The following is a 21403-nucleotide window of genomic DNA, read 5'->3' on the forward strand; positions in this document are numbered from 1 at the left end:
CTGGGGAAACTCTGGCGAAAGTCCAACATTCTTCAATTTCTCCCTTCGCTTCATAATAACGTTCCACTGGTTGAAAGTGCATATGAACAAGCTCACGAGTGGAAAAAGATAAGGAAGGGTGTAAGCGTGACCACTTCCTGTGTTTTGTAGGGACACACGGGAGTAACACGGGAGTAGGCGTGGTCACGTGCATGTGTCAACTTTGTCACGTGCACAGGGGTGCAGTGCTGGGCAAACGCGGTCAACCGGCGTTTGGCCTTCGTCACTGAGGCCGAAGTGCGCGCATCCTATTATTATGCAAAGTCTAGGTGATAAAATGACTCGTCGCGCCACTTATCACCTAGACTTTGCATAATAATAGGATACCGACAACCAAATACAAGCCCTGTAGGTGTGGTGGGGGGTTGCTTGATCTCCCGACTTCACTGGAAGGATGAGACAAGGTGTATCATCTGTTTTGTGCGCAACAGAGGGAACATGTATGCGAGTGCGCGTGCGAGTGCGCGGGAGCGCGCTTGCGCGGGCGTTTGGCCTTCGCCCATATTACGACTGCACCCCTGCACGTGCACAATATGTGCATGGAGAGATGATATATCTCAATGGCAGAGCGGGACGCGAGCCAGATGAAATATAACTGGGAGGGTTGGGAATAACCATGACCCCACCTATAACACACACACAGAGCTACCTGTGTTATCGAAGGTGATCTGCTGACAGCTGGAGTCTCTTCTCCATGGACATCCATAGACGGCCCCACGTTGCACCAACGAAGAAGAAACCAACCAATCAGATGACACGTTAGCCCTAGGAGCTCCAATCAGCACGTTGGTCCTATAGACAGGAGAGAGGGGAGAGAGATGAAGAGAGAGGGGGGAGATAGAGGGAGAGAGAGAGGGAGGTAGTGAGAGAGATGAAGAGAGAGTGGGGGAGAGAGAGGGAGAGAGAGAGAGGGGGAGAGAGATAAAGAGAGAGGGAGGTAGTGAGAGAGATGAAGAGAGAGCAGGGGAGATAGAGAGATGAAGAGAGGGGGGGTAGTGAGCGATGAAGCGAGAGCAGGGGAGATAGAGAGAGATGAATAGAGGGAGGGGGAGATGGAGGGAGGGAGAGATGAATAGAGAGGGGAAGAGAGGGAGGGGGAGATGGAGGGAGGGAGATGGAGAGTAAGGAGAGACACAGAAACACTCGGCCAGTGCAACTCACACATTTCATTGATTGATTGATTGATTGATTGAATTGATTGAAAACTTTATTAACAGATTGCAGAATGGGTACAATACAGTACAGCTCAATACACACAATTGTTAAGGGGATGCAGACCAGAGAAAGACTTTCGTCTTGTTTACATCAGGGTCCCCCATTTTCAATTCATCACCACTATCTCCTTGAGAGACACTGGTAACACACACACAACAAGCAACACACACCGTATACGCACACATTCATCATAACCATAATAACCACAACCTTCATCATTACCATACAGTGTGCCCCCCCCCCCCCCCCCCCCCAACCACCTCCAATGTAAATTACCCAGTATGGTTGTCAATATCCCAATGTACCCAACCCCCCCACCCAACCTCCTCCAATGTACAGTTTCTACGTCAAATGTATATACTCCCTTTTCTTGACTCCTTCTGTATCACAAACAGTACTGTATTTGCAAATCTGGTATGTCATAAATGTATAGATGTAGCAGTACTGACTATCTGTATGTCATGTATGTCATATATGTCCTGATGAATTGAAAATGGGGGACCCTGATGTAAACAAGACGAAAGTCTTTCTCTGGTCTGCATCCCCTTAACAATTGTGTGTATTGAGCTGTACTGTATTGTACCCATTCTGCAATCTGTTAATAAAGTTTTCAATCAATCAATCAATCAACCATCATCATCATCATCAACGTATTACGATGAATTGAAAATGGGGGACCCTGATGTAAACAAGACGAACGTCTTTCTCTGGTCTGCATCCCCTTAACAATTGTATGTATTGAGCTGTACTGTACTGTACCCATTCTGCAATCTGTTAATAAAGTTTTCAATCAATCAATCAATCAATCAATCAATCATCACACTGTCTCCAGAGTCCGGACACAACTTGTAGCTTGGTTCAGCTGGTACAACAAAAATGATCTCACCTTGTGTCTGTCGGTGAGTAGAACTCAACAGAGTAACCGAAGTAACTGCCGCTCGGTCCCGTGAAGACGGACGGCCGCTCCGTGTCCAGATTAAATGCCTGACAGACCGGTAAACAGAACAACAACACGGAGAGAGGGAGCAGGGAGGAGAGGGAGCTGATTATGGCTTTCTCCATCTCAAAAAGTGCCTATGTTTTTGGTGTGAAAAGCGAACATAGGTTAAAGAAACAACTTGTTTCTCCAGCCCTTCATTCCAACAGCAGGCAAATCTCTCAGTTCTTCTCAAACCAAGGAACTTTGTAGTTTGTTCCCGTTTTTCGTTGCTCTTTCTCCCTCGCTGTCGGTCCGTTTTTCTGTGTCCCTCCCACCTTCTCCCCTCTCCCCCTCCCTCCCTCTCTGGGAATGAGATTCTAGCGGATCAGATGCGTTATACACACAGGAAGTGATGTTTATAGAAACTAAAAACACAATTCAAGGGATATAAATCCACTTAATACAACCATTTGACGGGGGTTGAGTGAAGACGTGTCCTTCATTACCTGGTTAAATAAACAACAAAATAAAGCCCCAATCCGGTATTTTCTGACCAGCTGTGGTGTGGAGGTATATTCATCATACATTATTGTGGAGTTTGGTCTGTAGCTGAAATGTTTATTTATCAAATGTTTGGTAACTGCCTAAGCATATCGTAAATCAGATTACAGACGTTTAACCAATGTATACACCTTAGCAAAACACCGTTCATGAAGCAAAAGAGGTCTGCAGTCAAATCAGTGAAAACCTCGCTTTTCTGTTGTCTACTCTAGTCAGTGGATTGAGCGGTCAATGATCTAAAAACATGGTGTCTTCCATCACGCTGGGGGCGGGGCTGCCCATGTGTTTACACATTACTCGATACCCAAATATTGAGTTCGGGTGTGACCGTGTGGGGGTTCCGTCAGTCATTCCTACCACATGTGATGTGTCATGATGCACACAGCACTGGAGCGCGATTTCATTTTACAGTTTAGAAGTTAAAAGCTGCATCGGGTTGTTTTAAGAGAAACATATTACCTCTAAAATAACTAGTTAAAAATGATAGAATATGGTTTAAAATATCTCGAATGGGAGGGTAAACGAATTTAATAAAAGCAAGCAAGCAAGATTGTGTCCTTGAGACGGGCATCGAATTAAATTACGTTAGGGTAAAAGTAGAAATATCTATTTTTAACAGGAGGGCTGCAGTGTCTTTGTAGTGTGAATCCAGTGTTTAGAGGGTGCTCTTTGGATATAGGGGAGCCAGTTGAAAAAAACAAAGAAGTTCCAGGACTTCATATATATTTAATAATTAAAACATGTTTCGGCCTCTCTATCGGCCTTCTTATGGACCAAGCGACTTATTAAAGCTTTTTTATATGAAGAGTGTGTGGAACTTTTTTTTTTTTTTTTTTAAATATCTCTAGGTCTGTGGTACCTAGAAGTATATAAAAATGAAATGCTAATTAAGTACAAATATCTCAAACTGTACTCAAGTAAATACTTAATTAACATACTTAAAGGAAAACTCCAACATTTTGGGAAATTAGCCCATTTAACATCTTCCCTGGAGTTAGACAAGAAGATACATACCTTTTTTGTCTCTGTGCATGCATTAGGCTTAGGGAACAGTCGTTCCGTTAGCGTAGCTTAGCTTCATCACTGGAAGTGGGGCAGAGTTAGAGCCTCATGTTCCCAGCCCTAGTCACGAAATACACTCCAAATAAAACTCCAAAACGTTCCTGTAAACATGTTGTGACCTGTGTATTTACCACGTGGAGAAATAAAAAATAATTGAATTAGACAAATTACGTTTTATAAGCAAATTATACTCTGAACTATTTTTTGCCTAACCACTCCTCTGGGCGCAGTGATTTCAGTGCTACCTGCTAACGTCGAGGGAGGCGGGCACTGAGACGGCCGGCCAGTGTTTACATTTTCATTTCATTCAAAGCATCCGAACCGATTGAATTGAAGCTATCGCTACCTGCTCTGATATCTCAACTTTATAATCATGGTGTATTACTGTGTTGTAAATGGTTGTGATAATCTACAAGGTAGGCCAGGTGATCTTTTTTCTTTTCATAAAATTCCAAAAGATCCGGAAAGGATGAAGACATGGCTACTTGCTCTGAACATAGATCTCAACACACCGATTGAAATAACTCAAAAAGGACTCGTTTGCTCAGAACATTTTGTAAATGAGGACTTTCGTGAAACAAGTCTACTGAAATACCAAACAACGCGACGTTATCTGAAGGATACAGCGATCCCATCCATCAGCATCGCAAAGCGAGGAGAAAGTGAAAGACTGACGGCGGTGAGTTTTCAGTGATTATTATGACTATTTAGTTTTATGAAAAATTGTTTAAAATGTTTATTAGCAACGCCGAGCTTTCAAACCATCCCGTATCTCTGTTCGAAACCCTTGTGCAACTGTGAGTACCATTGACATTTCTCTGTGATACTTGTATAACGAACGGTTCGGCCAGAACCAGTCCTTCATGGTCAACATACGTTGGTTTCCTATTGAGGAGCAAGTGACTGTGGATTCACTCGGTGCATAACAGTCACGAAAGGGGCTAAGGCTACTAGTAAATATGGTCAGGTATATGAAGCCTTCCGATCATTGATGGCAGCACAGAGTCCCATTCATTAGAGCAGAAGCACTCCATTTCTGTCGGCATAGGTTGACACGATCCACATTTGCACCACCAATCCGTCTGTTCTGACTCTCCCCTCGGCCCCAAGCTGTTCTGCTTCATCCTCGCGTCTTTCCCGGTCAGCTTCCAAAACACGTAGTTCCTCCTCTGTGTATTCGGGTTCAAAAAGATAAGCTTCTGGATCTTTGTTTGTCCCAAAGTATTCATCATCCTCTGAGGATTCCTCTCTTTCAAAGTCGGCCATGATTAGCAGCAGTCAAGTTAGTCTGTCGCTAAGCTACTAGTCACATTGGTAAACACTGGCCGGCCGCCTCTCTCGACGTTAGAAGGTAGCACTGAAATCACTGCGCCCAGAGGGGAGTGGTTCGGCAAATAATAGTTCAGAGTATATTTGCTTATAAAATGTAAATGTCTAATTCAATTATTTTGTATTTCTCCATGTGGTAAATACACAGGTCACAACATGTTTACAGGAACGTTTTGGAGTTGTATTTGGAGTGTATTTCGTGACTGTAGGGAACTTGAGGCTACAAATCTGCCCCACTTCCAGTGATGAAGCTAAGCTACGCTAACGGAGCGGCTGTTCCCTAAGCCTAATGCAATGCATGCACAGAGACAAAAAAAGGTATGTATCTGTATCATCTTGTCTAACTCCAGGGAAGATGTTAAATAAGCTAATTTCCCAAAATGTTTGGAGTTTTCCTTTAAGTTACTTTCCATCCCCGTCTGGTATACTGTCAGACAATGAACACACACATATGCATATACACAGCAGACAGTTAATGTACAATGATCTTTATTTTATTTAGCAGGCAACTCACTGGAGAACACATTCTTATTTACAATGATGGGCTGGCGATGACATCTTTAGCCTGATTCTACTGGGCCAAACAGGGCTAGCTGGGGCCAAACTGGACCAGCTGGGGCCAAACGGGACCAGCTGGGGCCAAACGGGACCAGCTGGGGCCAAACTGGACCAGCTGGGGCCAAACTGGACCAGCTGGGGCCAAACTGGACTCAGTTCCCTTCAAAGAGCAACATTTATGTGATTCTGAACTTTTTACCAAAAGAGCTGATTTCCAAAATGGGCAGCAGAGAGCATGTACACACAGCGAGCAACTTGGTTGACGGTTCAATAGACCCATCACACGGTCACGTCATTATGACATCATAAGCCCCGGTGCCCTTTCCCCCGCCTACGGCAGGTCTTTTCCTTTCCCGTTTACCAGTAATGTTGTCCTTGAAGCTGCATGTGGGATTAATTCCAATTTTAAAAGCCAAATTGCTAACTAACCCTAAATGACCGAATGTTGCAGATGCTGGTGACGTCGGGTGACCTGATCTGCAATGCTAAACTAGTTTTGGCTAGCGATTTCTCCTTTTTTAAACGGTCACTTAAAATTAAAAATCTCCTGCCTCAGAGAGAAATGTATATCAGAAGGCTTTGTTCACGTGACCATAGACGAAGCTAGGAGCAATGAATAGTCCATTCATTTTCTTATAGCTGCAGTAAAGACTGCAGGTTGCTAGGTGGTTTTATTTTGATTGTGGGCGGGGCCAGAGTTGGTTGATGGTGGGTGGTTCCATTATGATATTGTGGGCGGGGCTAGAGGTTGGTTGATGGTGATTCTATTCCGATATTGTGGGCGTGGGCCAGATGTTGGTTGATGGTGGGTGGTTCCATTCTGATATTGTGGGCGGGGCTAGAGGTTAGTTGATGGTGGTTCTATTCTGATATTGTGGGTGGGGCCATAGGTTGGTTGATGGGTGGTTCTATTCTGATAGTGGGCGGGGCTAGATGTTAGTTGATGGGTGGTTCTATTCTGATATTGTGGGTGGGGCCATAGGTTGGTTGATGGGTGGTTCTATTCTGATAGTGGGCGGGGCTAGATGTTGGTTGATGGGTGGTTCTATTCTGATAGTGGCCAGAGGTTGGTTGGTTGATTCTATTCTGATATTGTGGGCGGGGCCAGAGGTTGGTTGATGAGTGGTTCTATTCTGATATTGTGGGCGGGGCCAGAGGTTGGTTGATAAGTGGTTCTATTCTGATATTGTGGGCGGGGCCATAGGTTGGTTGATGGGTGGTTCTATTCTGATAGTGGCCAGAGGTTGGTTGGTTGATGGGTGGTTCTATTCTGATATTGTGGGTGGGGCTAGAGGTTGGTTGATGGGTGGTTCTATTCTGATATTGTGGGCGAGGCGTTGATTGATGGGTGGTTCAATTCTGATATTGTGGGCGGGGTTAGAGGTTGGTTGATGGGTGGTTCTATTCTGATATTGTGGGCGGGGCTAGAGGTTGGTTGATGGGTGGTTCAATTCTGATAAGAACGTGGGCGGCATAAGAGACCGATTGTATCTTCGTCGTGGTCTTGATTCATGGAACTACGAAGCTTTGACCAAAGACGTTTATTTTGGAGTCCTCCAGATATAAGTTGTAGAACGGCTGTCAAGAACATCTCTTCCATTCAAACCATTTTGGTCACTGCAGGAGGAAAGGTTTATGTACAGAACCGTTGTCACGTCGGTAGGGGAAACAACAGGAATCTGATTGGCTGCTGATGGATGACGACCTCCTGACAGTTCAGCAGTGGCCTGCAGACTAGTCAGTGTGTGAGAATATGGGCCGAGGAAGTCTATGACTGCACGCAGTGTTCACCTCGGCTGGACCAGCAGCTCTGTGGAGGAGGCTGGGGTCTACACGTGGTGGCGGCGATCACAACAGAATGCAGGGAAGAAAAGCAGGGTATCTCCGTTAAAAATCAAAAGGAAGCCATGAGCCCGAAAAAAAAAAAACCCATCGAATACTGAGAGAAGTGACAGTGGGGGGGAAACAGCAGCAGTGAGGAGTCGTCTCTGGTCCCGCCCTCAGGTGCTGTGCTGCAGATATGACTGGCGGCTCACAGGAAGTGAGGGCGGAGGTGTGTGGGGTTTATATGAAACGGGGGGTGGGGGGAAAGACAGGATGTGATGTCATCATATAATCAGATCTCTTCTTTTTGTTTTTTTTTTATATCCGAGTTTTAAAATCATTCGAACAGCGCCAAGTGTCTTAGAATGGTGGTGGAACGCTGCACCTGTGTGTCTGTCAACTGGTGGGTCGTCTGTGTCTGTCTTCCAACCTTTCGTCCACTCCTCTCTCTCTCTCTGTCTGTCTGTCACTCTCTCCTCCCATCCATCTCCAACTGCTGTCTGTCTGTCTGTCTGTGACTCAGTCCTCCATCTCCAGTGTGTTCAGTTCTTCATCTAGCTCGTCTAGATCTTCTGTGAACAGGTTCTCATCCACAGGCACCTCCTCCTGCTCCTCCTCCTCTGTCCTATCCTCCACTCCTCCCTCCGCTCCTGGCAAACCATTGGACTCTGCACCTCCATACGCCCCGTTCAGCTGATCGTCTGTATAGGGAAGTGACAGAGAGAGTGACAGAGAGAGTGACAGAGAGAGTGAGAGAGAGTGAGAGTGAGAGAGAGAAACAGAGAGAGATAAGGAGAAAGAAGAGAGATCATTTTAGTTTAGTGTTAAGGAAACCACAGCTGCTAGCTTCCAGATCGTATCTCTCCCTCTGGTAGGTGGTTTCAGGCCTGGTCTGTGATGGAGACCATATTGTGTCAAATTCTTCATCTGCTTTATATATCTGCTTAAATCTTTTTTTACAGTGTTTGTTCGTAATCTTATTAGTGTGGGTGACCTGGCAAAGCCAGTCACACACACTCTTAGAATCTATATTATTAATTTATTATTCCGCCGATTTTTGTCCGACTACTTCTCCCAGAGCTTATGCACCACACACATGTAAGGTGTCAAAATGACCGTCTTGGTCCAACTCAAATTGCCATTACTTTTTGGAAATTTTCACCACAGGGTTTGGGGAAAAAAGTACTTTTTGTGAGTTTTTTTGTCCATAGGAATGAATGGCGGAATGTTCAAAACTAGAGGGTAGCAGCTGCATTCTTTAGTTTTACCATCATCTTTTGTGAATTGCGACAGTGGTCTAAATTTTGGACGTAGATATAAAAACAAGACATCAAAATTATGCCACGACTGTGCCCTCGTTCATAAAAGAAAATTGAAAAAAGTAAATTACAGAAATCTAGTTTATATATCTACTACCCATCTCTTTTGGAACATGGTCAGAGTATCAGTTCCTGCTTCTGGCCAAGAAGTCTCACCGTCTGATGCTGTGGTCCTGGTCTTCTTCTTGGAGGTGAAGCGGTCCATAGCAGCCACAGTGATACCTGTGTTGTCCACCTCTTTAGGGACAAACCGGGACAGATCTATATCCTGGAACGATGTGATGTCCACCTAGACCACACACACACACACACCACTGATCAGGTCACAGCAAGGCAGAGGGAAGTCTGTTTGTGTGTGTGTGTGTGTTCATGTGTACCTCTATTACGTCATCATCATCATCTTCCTCTGCGTATGTTTCGTCGTCTGCCTCAGCATCATCATCATCAACCAGCTCTGGACGGAACTCAAACACCTCACGACCGCTCACCTACACACCACACACACACACACATCAACATAAACACCAACATACATACACACACACACACCAGTCACATACACACACCAGAGACAAAACATTAAATTGTTATTATCAAGCAATTCTTGGAAGAACTCAAACACGTCAGTGTTAGAACAGATAGACAGAGACATGATGTGCAATTACTGTGCAAGAGTAATGACATGAATTAAATCACACACTCAAACATAACCGTATCTATTTTCAGAGAACCTAACAGTCTCTAAAAGGACCTGTAGGTACTTGCATTGACATATATACAGACAGACAGACTGACATACAGACAGACAAACAGACCCCTATTGATCTTCCAGCCTTGAACTCCGCCCTCTTCTTCTCCATGTCATCCATCGCTCTCTCCACCTGTCAATCAAAGGAATCATGTCAGCCGATTGGTGAATTTCTGCTGACTAATGTAGCATTTAACCAAGTCACATGTTTGAGTCTTTGCTCTCTGGCTTGGGTAGAGAGTCTCTTATGTTCACTAATATTGATTGTACAGCTGTATGCCATAAATATGAATAAATCAATTCTTAAATTAGGTGGTGTTTCAGTGGTTTCTGTTCAGACTGAGGATTGTGTCTTTAAATGAAATTTAACAAACAGTGTTTCAGTGGTTTCTGTTCAGACTGAGGATTGTGTCTTTAAATGTCACCTTCTCCTGCCTCTTGCTCGTCTTCCAGGCCAGGAACGTCTCCAGGGTGATACGCGTCACATTAGCCCCAAGCGCACACCGCTATACACATTATATATAGGAGAGACATACACATTATATTAGAGAGAGAGAGACACACATACACATTGTATAAGATACATATATACACATTATATATAAGAGAGAGACACATATATATACAAGAGACATACACAGATTGTATAAGAGAGAGACACAGACATATATAAGAGACACATTATATATAAGAGTAGGGCTGTCACATTATTTTCGATTTATTTTAATTTAGAATTTACATAAAAACACGAGATTCGAACGTGAACTGAAAAAATTAGATTTTTTTGTATTATAATAATAATAATTTCAAAAACATTTTGTGGAGGATACCGATAAAAACGGTAAAACACGTATTCCAAATAATTACTGGTCATGGTTATTTTTAGTCTTGCTATTTTAATATCTCTCAGGAGACGACCAGCACGCCGGCGTGACGTCATTTGTTTGACGAGGTCTGGCGGAGAATTTCCTGAACGCTCATCGAAAGAGCAAGCCTGAAACTACATAGTAGCTAGTTTTGATTTGGTGTTGATAGTCCAAGAAATAATTGGAACAGGATAATTTCAATTCGATGCTAAATAAGGTTTTACGCATGCGTAAATTGTACTCTATTTGTAACTGAGGGGTACAATTCCCTGACTGTATTACTAGATATGATACTTACTACCACTACCTTTGTACTTAATATTCGGCCACCCAGTACACGGCATAAATATATTATCATGAACACTCTCACGTAGATGAAACGGATCCAACACAAATGTACGAATTAGAAACGGGTCTTTATTTCCTACACAGCGATGGTGTGTAGGATAAGCACTTAATCACTTAATTACATTTATGAATTGAAATAGTATGCACTTTTATGGCAAGGAGTATTCGTCGGCATATCAATAGAGAATGTCCAATCTCTGAAGGCGCAGGTGGTAAATATACGACCTGGAATAGTTAAGGAATAACAGCAATGATACTTTAATGATTATAGGCTGGATACACTAGAGGGGGTTAATCCGGTCGCTTGTAAGCCGACAGGAGTAGGAGGGGGGGGGGGGTAGAATCCAGCTGCCTCGTCCGGCCAAGGGTATCCCAGGTGAACCCACTGTAGTGCCGTTCAATGCGCCGGCGATCCTTGGACCACAGATGAAAGCAGGTGGACTCTTTGTGGGCCGGCTCTCTCCGGTCCACGGGGGAGAGACGTGAAGAGACCTCGTCTTGCAGAGCGTCTCCTCACCTTGCGTCCTCTCCAGGGGGGGGGGTTCCAACACACGGCAGTGTCGGGGGTCTTTATCCATGGAATAATCAAAGTATCCAAAGCATAATCCGTGCCTGGGAAGGCGGGCTGTCGTCGGTAGAATAATCCGGTATACAGGTCCACTCGCTCGTCGGCTCTGGGGCTCCTCGGGTGCAGCTTCACATAGGGTCAACCACCCTGGGTAAGCAGCCAGTTCTCTGCCCGAAACGATGGGGTACTGACTACGGTAGTATTCTCACCGCACGAAGCACTATATATTAACAGACTATTATTAGCTTAATAGACTACGTCCAACTCGACGATATAGTGCCAAATATGACTATTCAAATATTAATATACACGATGTCTCAATACCGATGGTAGGCGAACTTGGCCTTACTCCCACACGTGGCGTCGCGGGGAGGCTTTACGTCTGTGACTCTATTGGAGGGTAAGAAACTGGACTGAAAAGAAAGTCCTACTTTAGTAGCGCAGTATATATACGCACTATGAACAAATAGTCCCATTAGTGGTGCGGTAGCCAAATTCCTACGCGGAACTAGGACTTGTTCGTACATGTCGAGCGGTACGTTTGAACTGGGTCTGAGGGGTATGGCAGCCTGGCACCAAGGTCTCGACCAATAGTAGAATGGAGACTATTATGGGATGTTCAGTAGGCTAGAATGGATATTCAATGCATATTGTACAAGGAATATACAAGGGATATCATGGAATATTAGAGAATATACAAATACAATTAAATATATATATATAAATAAATATATATATTCGGTTTAATCTGGCCCTTCACAACACTATTTGTATTATTATCTTAGTCGTTTTTTATCATGCCAGTGATCCCCCTAGTTGTCTGTCTTTTGGAGTGCGTTTAGAGTTGTTTTGTGCCGTTTCAGAAGAGGATTATGAGGCGAGGTAAGAAAATAATTGTTTATACATATAATTGTTTGTACATAGGCAACCTGGTGGCGCATTTTCATTGTTTCTAATGCTTCAATCATGTTTACATTTGCTAAGCCTCATAGTAGAAAAACACATCTTCTAAAATAGTTTTTGTTTTGTACAGTATGCAGTATGTACAGTATGAAAACAAATGGTCAGGTCATATAGGTGAGACTGTGCTGAAAAAAATTATACCAAACATACCATGGTAAATAAAAAGTTGCCAACTTTGAAAATAGTAGACTCTAGTTCTTTTTTTAACTGAAATTCGATTAGAACTTGTCTACAATTCTGCAACGAATATCGAATTATATTTTTTGTTAAAGTGACAGCCCTATAAGAGACACACGCACATTGTATAAGAGAGACATACACATTATATGGATCAACAGTGTTCAGAGCAGTCTGTCTAGCCAAGCATCTGCTAATGCTGTCTAGCCAAGCATCTGCTAATGATGTATAGTCAAGCATCTGCTAATGCTGTACAGCCAAGCATCTGCTAATGCTGTACAGCCAAGCATCTGCTAATGCTGTACAGCCAAGCATCTGCTAATGCTGTCTAGCCAAGCATCTGCTAATGCTGTATAGCCAAGCATCTGCTAATGCTGTATAGCCAAGCATCTGCTAATGCTGTATAGCCAAGCATCTGCTAATGCTGTCTAGCCAAGCATCTGCTAATGATGTATAGCCAAGCATCTGCTAATGATGTCTAGCCAAGCATCTGCTAATGCTGTATAGCCAAGCATCTGCTAATGCTGTCTAGCCAAGCATCTGCTAATGCTGTCTAGCCAAGCATCTGCTAATGCTGTATAGCCAAGCATCTGCTAATGCTGTCTAGCCAAGCATCTGCCAATGCTATATAGCCAAGCATCTGCTAATGCTGTCTAGCCAAGCATCTGCTAATGCTGTCTAGCCAAGCATCTGCTAATGCTGTATAGCCAAGCATCTGCTAATGCTGTATAGCCAAGCATCTGCTAATGATGTATAGCCAAGCATCTGCTAATGATGTATAGCCAAGCATCTGCTAATGATGTATAGCCATAGGGTATTTTCTTTTAATGTCAAATGTTGTATGCTCACACAAAGGTAATGTATGATGGTGACTTCACACTGCACAAATAAAGGGTAGGTTCCCCTGAATCATAAAAGGTATGACACTTGATACGGACTCAAGAAATAAGCTCAGAATTGGCAAAAATACAACATTATGTCCAGGCGAACTTCATCTATGTAGATGAATGTAGATCTATGATGTAATCAGATTCCTACCACCTCCTCTGCTCCCATTTCTCCCTCTCCACCCCTCCTTTTTTTTTTTACTAGGTACCAGAAATCCTTTACCCCACCCTCAATCCATCCATCCCTCCCTCTCTCTCTCTCGCATCACCTCGTTCTCTATGAGTTCCTCCATTGAGATCATGTCCTCCTCCTTCTCTTCTTTCTTCTTGTCTTTCTTCAAGATGAAGCCGGGCGGCAGGGCGTGGCGGTACTGACAGTTTTCGCCCCCGGGACACGACCAGAACCAGCCATATTTATTACCTTCTATGGCATCCAGGAAGTGCTTACACACCTAGACGGACAGACACGGAGACAAGACAGAAGCTTTCTGGTGAGACAGGTCTTAACCCTTTCACTACCAAATGGTTAATCCTTTAACTGCGACAATACAGAAGGTTAACCCTTTCACTGCCACATGACTAAGGGTTAACAGTTTCACTACCACACTACAGACGGTTAACCCTTTCACTACGTGTGGTAGTGAAAGGTTAACCTTCTGTAGTGTGGTAGTGAAAGGGTTAAGTTTAGTACACATTGAGACAGACAAGACAATAGGACTGTCAGGTCTCAAGTCTAGTCAAGTGGTTCTGAAACCTCTTCATGTCAAGGACCCGCGTATTTATATGAAATGGGTTGTGGACCCCCACTTGATAAGGTTTTGATGAGGACCCCCACTTGATAAGGTTTTGATAAGGACGCCCACTTGATAAGGTTTTGATAAGGACCCTGTGACGTACATGGGTACGTGGGTTGGTCATTACCATTATTACTGTATTTATGACACCACCTGAACATCAGGTTAGTATATTTAATGTGTTATGTTTTGTATGTGATATTAGCCCTGATGGCTAATGCTGTCTCTTCTTCTCTTCCTGCCAGGTGCCGCCCGTCCCTACACTGAAGAGTGCTGATTGCCTAATGAGTGACAGCTGATGGCAATCACCTCGAGAGGGGCGGGTGGACAAATACCTGACAGCACACACACATCGGGGCGCCTCATTCTGTCAATTGCCAGTGACCAGAGTGGAGTGAGGTTGCCATTGTTTTCCACTGTTGTGTGGGATATATATATATTGTTGGCCACTTTGGATTCATCCTACACTGTGAGCTATATGGTTAGAGTGGTGATTCATCCTACACTCTTAAGTATTAGGGTTAAAGTGGTGTTCATCCTACACTGTGAGCTGCATGGTTAGAGTGGTGTTTCTTTGTTTATCCAGGTGAGCTTGTACCTTTAAGTATATATATGTAGATATTGTTGGCCTCTGCGCCACTTCTCAACTATTGAGTATTCTCTTGTTGGCTTTAGGCCTAGTTCCACTGAGTGTGGACTTGTACCTTTGATACCTTTTGCTGGGGGTTTTCCCAGTACCAACCACTGGCTGGTTGGTTAGTGCCTGTGGGCGCTTATTTAGTTTACTTGTATTATTATTACCTTGTGTGTTCTCCCATTACCCTTCTCCCTGTTTGTTAATTGTTTGTGGGTTGTTTTTTCCCTTTGTTCAAATATCAGTGGAGGTTTCAATCCCTACCCTGCATAATAAATATAATTTACTATTTTGGAAAAGCGCCTTGTGTACGTTATTACCTACCTGCCCGGGACTGTTTTGAAAGCATTTACTGAGAGAGGCTGTTTTTGCTCATGTGCAGCCGGCTCCAGTTATTATTCTGTGTGGTCCTTAGACCTTTGTACATGACAGACCCCCACTTGATAAGGTTTTGATAAGGACCCCCACTTGATAAGGTTTTGATAAGGACCCCCATTTGATAAGGTCTTTATGAGGACCCCCACTTGATACGGTTTTGATAAGGACCCCCACTTGATAAGGTTTTGATAAGGACCACCACTTGATAAGGTTTTGATAAGGACCCCCATTTGATAAGGTCTTTATGAGGACACCCACTTGACAAGGTTTTGATGAGGTTTTAATGAGGATGCCCAGCGAGTTTAGAATTCCATAGCCGTCTGTAGTCGAGAAAATAACTGAAGAGAGACTGAAAACTGATCAGAATAGTAATTCTTTAGACATTCTAGAAAATAAAATATGAGTGAAATTAAACTACTCCCCAGTTTGCCCCCCACTTTGAGAACTGGTCTAGTGGATTGGACATTTGAAATATGCGTGTCTAAAAACATTTAGAAATGCACCAACAAAAAATATTTAGAAAGGTACTACACTGTGTTACTCTTGCATGTTTCCAGACACCTCTCATTACAGAATGAGTTTACTGCTGCCAACTCTATAGCTACTAAAACTACAGCTGACTCAAAAGAGGTCCAACTAAAAAGGACATTCTAGTCGGAATCAATCAACATGATGTCAGAGGAGAAGCTTAAACATAATCACAATTATCCTTTCAGCGCTAGAGGGGGCTGTGTACTGTGTTGGTTAAAAGGCCACCGCTTTGAAGTATAGGAATACGTGGCAGTGTTTGCAGGGCTAAAACTATATTATATATCATAGCTATGGATAGAATACTATTGCCCATTTGACATCGAGTATCTATCGTTCAATTTGTTAAAAAGAATTTTTTTTTTCATCCATACATTCCCGTTTTATACCGTGGTGAATATGAGTATAGTTTTAGAGTAATCCTGTCTAATCCCAGAAAACGACGCTATGCAGCAATACGTGCATTTCACACAAAAACGTGCCGTTTCTCGCCTGTATACGCTGTTTCGAAATCAAATCTATATTATCGTTTTTTTATGCTTTGATCGTCACCAACAGAATACGTTACACAGTACATTACACATACCCGATCGCAATGAAGGAATTATTGGATCAACACAAGATTGATACCATATAGCCCTTACCTTGACTAGGATGTACCCCAAAAAGAATATTCCAATTATCTGATTGCCATTCCAAGTATTGATGTCGATCATAGGGCTGGGCGATAAAACGATAACGATAAATATTGCGATAAATTATTTCCTCTAAATAAACATGAAACGTGGTCGCAAAGTTTCGATATATCGATTTTCCAAGTTTGGCTCCGCTCAGCCTCGGCTCAACACACTCACTAACAACAACCAACGTTACGTGATGACGTGCTTACGCACCACAGCTCCAGATGCGCTACTGTTTTGGTTTAGGACTCAAGGCTGGCTATGGCTAATTAGCTTGCACGGCGCTATTTCACAGGTTACCTGCCGAGTTGGTGTGTGTTTTGAATTCTGAGGGTAACTGTTATAGTAGTGTGGGGTATACGGTGGACGTCGTTGCAATGAATTGGGCGGAACAGAGTATTTTAGGGTCATTTTTTAGTACATTGTCTCATGAGATACTCGCTTGCTTTGGCTAACTGCTAACGTGCGCGGACTGATGACGACATCAACTCGACTCTCGAGACATTCACAGCAGCAAAACAAGTCAGCCCGCGTATCGGCGCCGGGCATAATAAGTTAATTAAACTTGACAGACATTATATCGACGATAATTATCGATATCGAGTTATATGAAAATAATTTTATAATTTTATCGCGATAACGTTTTTGGTCATATCGCCCAGCCCTAGTCGATCATGTCCATAACATAATCCACCAAAGAACATGAACCGGAAGTGTTTGATTCTTATAAATCCATGCGTTATAACCGCTCGTCATGCCCGACTAGGAAAAGTCCGCCGGGACCTATTTACTCGACGCACAACCGAATACAGTTTCAAAGGATGTGCAATAGTCCGCAACCCACCAGGCGGCGATATTGGACTTTTGCGATCTCAGACCCATTCCCAATGATAACACCAGGCTCCCTGGATGGATAAGGAATGGAAATATTGAATAAAAGAAATAACGATGAAAACCCGACTTTTCTCGGGTTCGGCGTACAGTGAGTTAAAGGCAGAGATGGAAGCACCACATCAGAGACTAGGGCCAAAAATGATATCACGATAACGATATGATAATGTTATCATATCACTCGATATCGATAATTATTAAGTATTAAAACAAAATTTAAAAGAAATTTCATTTTTGTTTTGTTTTAACACTTTCAGTGCCAGCAAGGGGCGCACGATTTAGCGCTTGAGTGCCAGCGCTCTATTCAATGAGGGCGAGCACATTTGCGAACGCATAAACTATCTTAAATTATGGCTGTGTCTAATACGCCCGTCGCTTATCAATGACTTGCTTGCAGTCAACATTGTCGAAACTGATCTGTACTGGCATCTGTACATTTCCGTTTTATACCATTTTGAAAAACGCTTGTTTTTGGAGATTTCCAGAAAGAAAGAGATTCCACAGGAATCGCCCTTTACTGGAATACACAAACTTTGTAAATTTTCTGCCTATTTATGAATCGTTTTCAAAATAAACGCTAGATTATCTGTGCACTTATGCACGCTAGAGAAGCGGGCTGAAAAATCGGTTATCTATTTCCTGATCAACAGGGCCCACGTTGATATATCTGTGAAAAAAGCTCCGATTACCCCAAGACTGGTCAAATAGATTCCTTACCTCAGATTAGATGTTCTACAAAAAGATTATTCCAATTCCTGATCGCCATTCCAAATATCGATCGCGTTTATTGATCCAACGCTGGGTGCTCGAAACACATATTCCACGCTGTTCTGAGGGACCACAAAGACTGCAATCGGCTCGGATTACATGCCTGACAAGTAAAATGTGGATTCCAGATTTTCTTTTCCCCATGCATTTCCATTGACTCCATTCCAAAGGGTGCATTACCATCTGGGAGACAATAGGGGGCGGTATTTTCCCTGTTCGAGCTCAGAGAGAGTCCCAGTGGTAACGTGAGGCTAGATTGAAGAAAAATGAATGGAAATCGCTAATAATAAAAAAGAAAAATTAATAACAAGATTTCTCGTCGTTGGCACTGAACGGTTGGCATGAAATAACGAGAATTCTCGTCGTTGGCACTCAAAGTGTTAAACAGATGTATGTTTATTTTGCAGCAATTCTTTGTCGTTGCCGCCATCTTTAGTGTTACAGCCCCTCACACTCCAGTTCTCAGGCTGCAGCTGGTCTGAAAGTGAAAGTAAACAGGCTTCTCTGCTGGCTGTGGCTCCAGGGGAGTTGAATAGTTCTGGCTCTGCTAGTTTCTTTTCTATCTTTTGGCGCTTTTTTGGTGGACAAACCACCGCACATGTGCACCGTGACTCGCGACTGCTAGCACACATAGCCTACTGTGTACAGACAGTTTCAAACTGTATTTTAAATTAGAAAGCAAACAAAATAAATGGATAAGAGAAAAAGAAATCTCAATTTGGTCAGTATTGTCATTTGGACAAGCAAAGCCATTACTTTAAGTTGCAGGCAGGAAAGACAAGTCTGTCCACCGTCTCTGGTTTTAAAACTGCCCTGTTGCAGGTCACCAAAGAAATTATTATTATTTTTCTTTTTTAAATTGATATTTTTTATTATCGATATCGAAATATATCGTGATAATTATCATTATCGTTTTATCGCCCAGCCCTATCAGACTCTCCACCATCAGGACAGAGATGGAAGCACCACAGACTTCCCTCCCCCTCCATCAGGACAGAGATGGAAGCACCACATCAGAGACTCTCCACCCTCCATCAGGACAGAGATGGAAGCACCACATCAGGACGGCTTTGGCTCAGGGGTAGAGCGGGTCGTCCAATGATCGAAGGGTTGGTGGTTCGAATCCCGCTCAAGCCCATGTCCATCCCATCGCCGTTGTGTCCTTGGGCAAGACACTTAACCTACTTGCCTCGTATGAATGTGTATGCATGTGAATTAATGTTGGTGGTGGTCGGAGGGGCCGTAGGCGATGATTATTCGCCACGCTTCCGTGAGTCTGCCTCAGGGCAGCTCTGGCTGCAATTGTAGCTTACCACCACCGGTATGACTGTGTATGAATGAATAATGGACTCTGAAGCGCTCTGGGTGTCATGAAGAGCGCTATATAAATCCAAGCCATTATTATTATTATTATCAGAGACTCTCCACCCTCCATCAGGACAGAGATGGAAGCACCACAGAGACTTCCCTCCGCCTCCATCAGGACAGAGATGGAAGCACCACAGAGACTTCCCTCCCCCTCCATCAGGACAGAGATGGAAGCACCAGAGACTTCCCTCCCCCTCCATCAGGACAGAGATGGAAGCACCACATCAGAGATTTCCCTCCCCCTCCATCAGGACAGAGATGGAAGCACCACAGAGACTTCCCTCCCCCTCCATCAGGACAGATGGAAGCACCACAGAGACTTCCCTCCCCCTCCATCAGGACAGAGATGGAAGCACCACAGAGACTTCCCTCCCCCTCCATCAGGACAGAGATGGAAGCACCACATCAGAGATCCCCCCCCCCCTCCATCAGGACAGAGATGGAAGCACCACAGAGACTTCCCTCCCCCTCCATCAGAACAGAGATGGAAGCACCACAGAGACTTCCCTCCCCCTACATCAGAACTTACTATATGAGTCTTGGACTCCTTCTTCCTCTCCGCCTCTCCGTGTTTCTTGTTGATGACCTCTTCTAGTTTCTTCTCATCCCAGTTCTCCATGGTGTCTGGAAGAAAATAAAAATATGACAGTATGTTAATATGACTGTTTAAGTAGGACTGTCTATTGATATAAATGTTTATTAAACATCGGACGGCCCGAATGCCGGCTCCGGGCAGCGTTTCTCCCGATCATTCAATACATTGTTGGAAAGTAAAATTTGTGGCCTTTCGATCGGCACCACACTCAACCTATTGCATGCTTCCAATCTCGAGTTACAAGACTAAACATCCAACGAGCGCCATTTGACAAGCCATTCGTGACCACGTCCTGTTTGACCCCGTCCTGAGCGGACCATAATTGACCATCTTTGTAGCCAAGAAGTGTCTGCTCCGAAAGCGATCCCAGACGAGCGCTGAGAGTCAAGAAGACAAAGAAGTCCATTGTTTTGACGAGGAATGACGATTGAATGGGAGTGGACGGCCATTTTGGATAATCGTGGCCATATAAAAAAAAAAAAAAAAAAAAAAAACATGTAACACATTCATCTTCCGTGGGATTTTTCTATAAACTTTGGACCTGTACCTCTACATAAGACTTCAGGCTATGGAACAGTTATGTTTTCCAGCTCCTACCTCTCAGCTGGAACCCAAAAACAGGCACCTGGCAACAAGTAAACACAAAAGTAAGGAGCAAATATTTTATTTCAGTGTTCAAACCTCTTTCTCTATTACATTAGCACTCAAAGTGATTATTGTGTAAGAAACTTCAATCAGAATGTTACCTTTCAAAAGAGACCAGACTCATGCATGTGCTATAAGTATAATAAATCGCAAATTACTTTGGGTATGCAATCGACCCGTTTTATGCAAAATGTGCCAGACTGTTAACAATTTCAGTGCCACGGACGACATATCTAGTTTTATTAGCCCCCCCCCCACTGAGTGCCGACGACGACAAATATCGTTTTATTAGCGATCTAAAATCATATTTCATCAACCGAGTCTCCCGTTGGTACAGCAGCCCCTACAGGAGCTCAGAATGGAAAAAAGCGCCCCCTATCGTCTATCCCCGTGTAACTGCAGGTCAGTCGCTTAGACCTGGGATCTGTAGATATGTAGGGGCGGAGCCAGCTGGTTCCTTGTGCTGGCAAGAAGTCTGATCAACATGGAAGTCATCGCGGGACGGGAATCAGCCTGGAATATATATTTACAGCAGCCAATACTCAATCAATAAGCGTGATCGATATTTGGAATGGCGATCAGGAATTGGAATGATCTTTTTGGAGAACATCTGATCTGAGGTAAGGAATCTATTTTACCAGTCTTGGGATAATCAGAGTTGTATTCGCTGAGATCTCAGCGTTTGCCCTATGTGTGATGCGTCTGTGTGTGCGCGATCGCTGATGAGGAAATAAGATAA

At 43.6% G+C, this 21403-nt stretch overlaps 2 protein-coding genes across 2 annotated transcripts in view; both read right to left on the reverse strand.

Moving 5' to 3' along the window:
- Positions 1-2486, reverse strand: part of LOC311234062 (integrin alpha-V-like) — a 128343-nt gene extending 125857 nt beyond the window's left edge. Inside the window, exons 1-2 of the mRNA XM_084321157.1 lie at positions 2141-2486; positions 689-831 (exon numbers count right to left, since the gene is read on the reverse strand). Coding sequence (XP_084177283.1) covers positions 689-831; positions 2141-2316 — 319 coding nt within the window. The 5' untranslated portion in view covers positions 2317-2486. The remainder of the gene's footprint in view (positions 1-688; positions 832-2140) is intronic.
- Positions 2487-5597: 3111 nt separating this feature from the next.
- zc3h15 (zinc finger CCCH-type containing 15) overlaps positions 5598-21403 on the reverse strand; it is a 29538-nt gene continuing 13732 nt past the window's right edge. The window contains exons 5-11 of the mRNA XM_084321728.1: positions 19954-20048; positions 13653-13835; positions 10000-10080; positions 9642-9707; positions 9204-9314; positions 8983-9115; positions 5598-8208 (exon numbers count right to left, since the gene is read on the reverse strand). Coding sequence (XP_084177854.1) covers positions 8027-8208; positions 8983-9115; positions 9204-9314; positions 9642-9707; positions 10000-10080; positions 13653-13835; positions 19954-20048 — 851 coding nt within the window. The 3' untranslated portion in view covers positions 5598-8026. The remainder of the gene's footprint in view (positions 8209-8982; positions 9116-9203; positions 9315-9641; positions 9708-9999; positions 10081-13652; positions 13836-19953; positions 20049-21403) is intronic.

Source organism: Notolepis coatsorum, assembly GCF_963971535.1.
Source record: "Notolepis coatsorum genome assembly, chromosome: 9".
In the NCBI taxonomy this organism is placed as follows: domain Eukaryota; kingdom Metazoa; phylum Chordata; class Actinopteri; order Aulopiformes; family Paralepididae; genus Notolepis; species Notolepis coatsorum.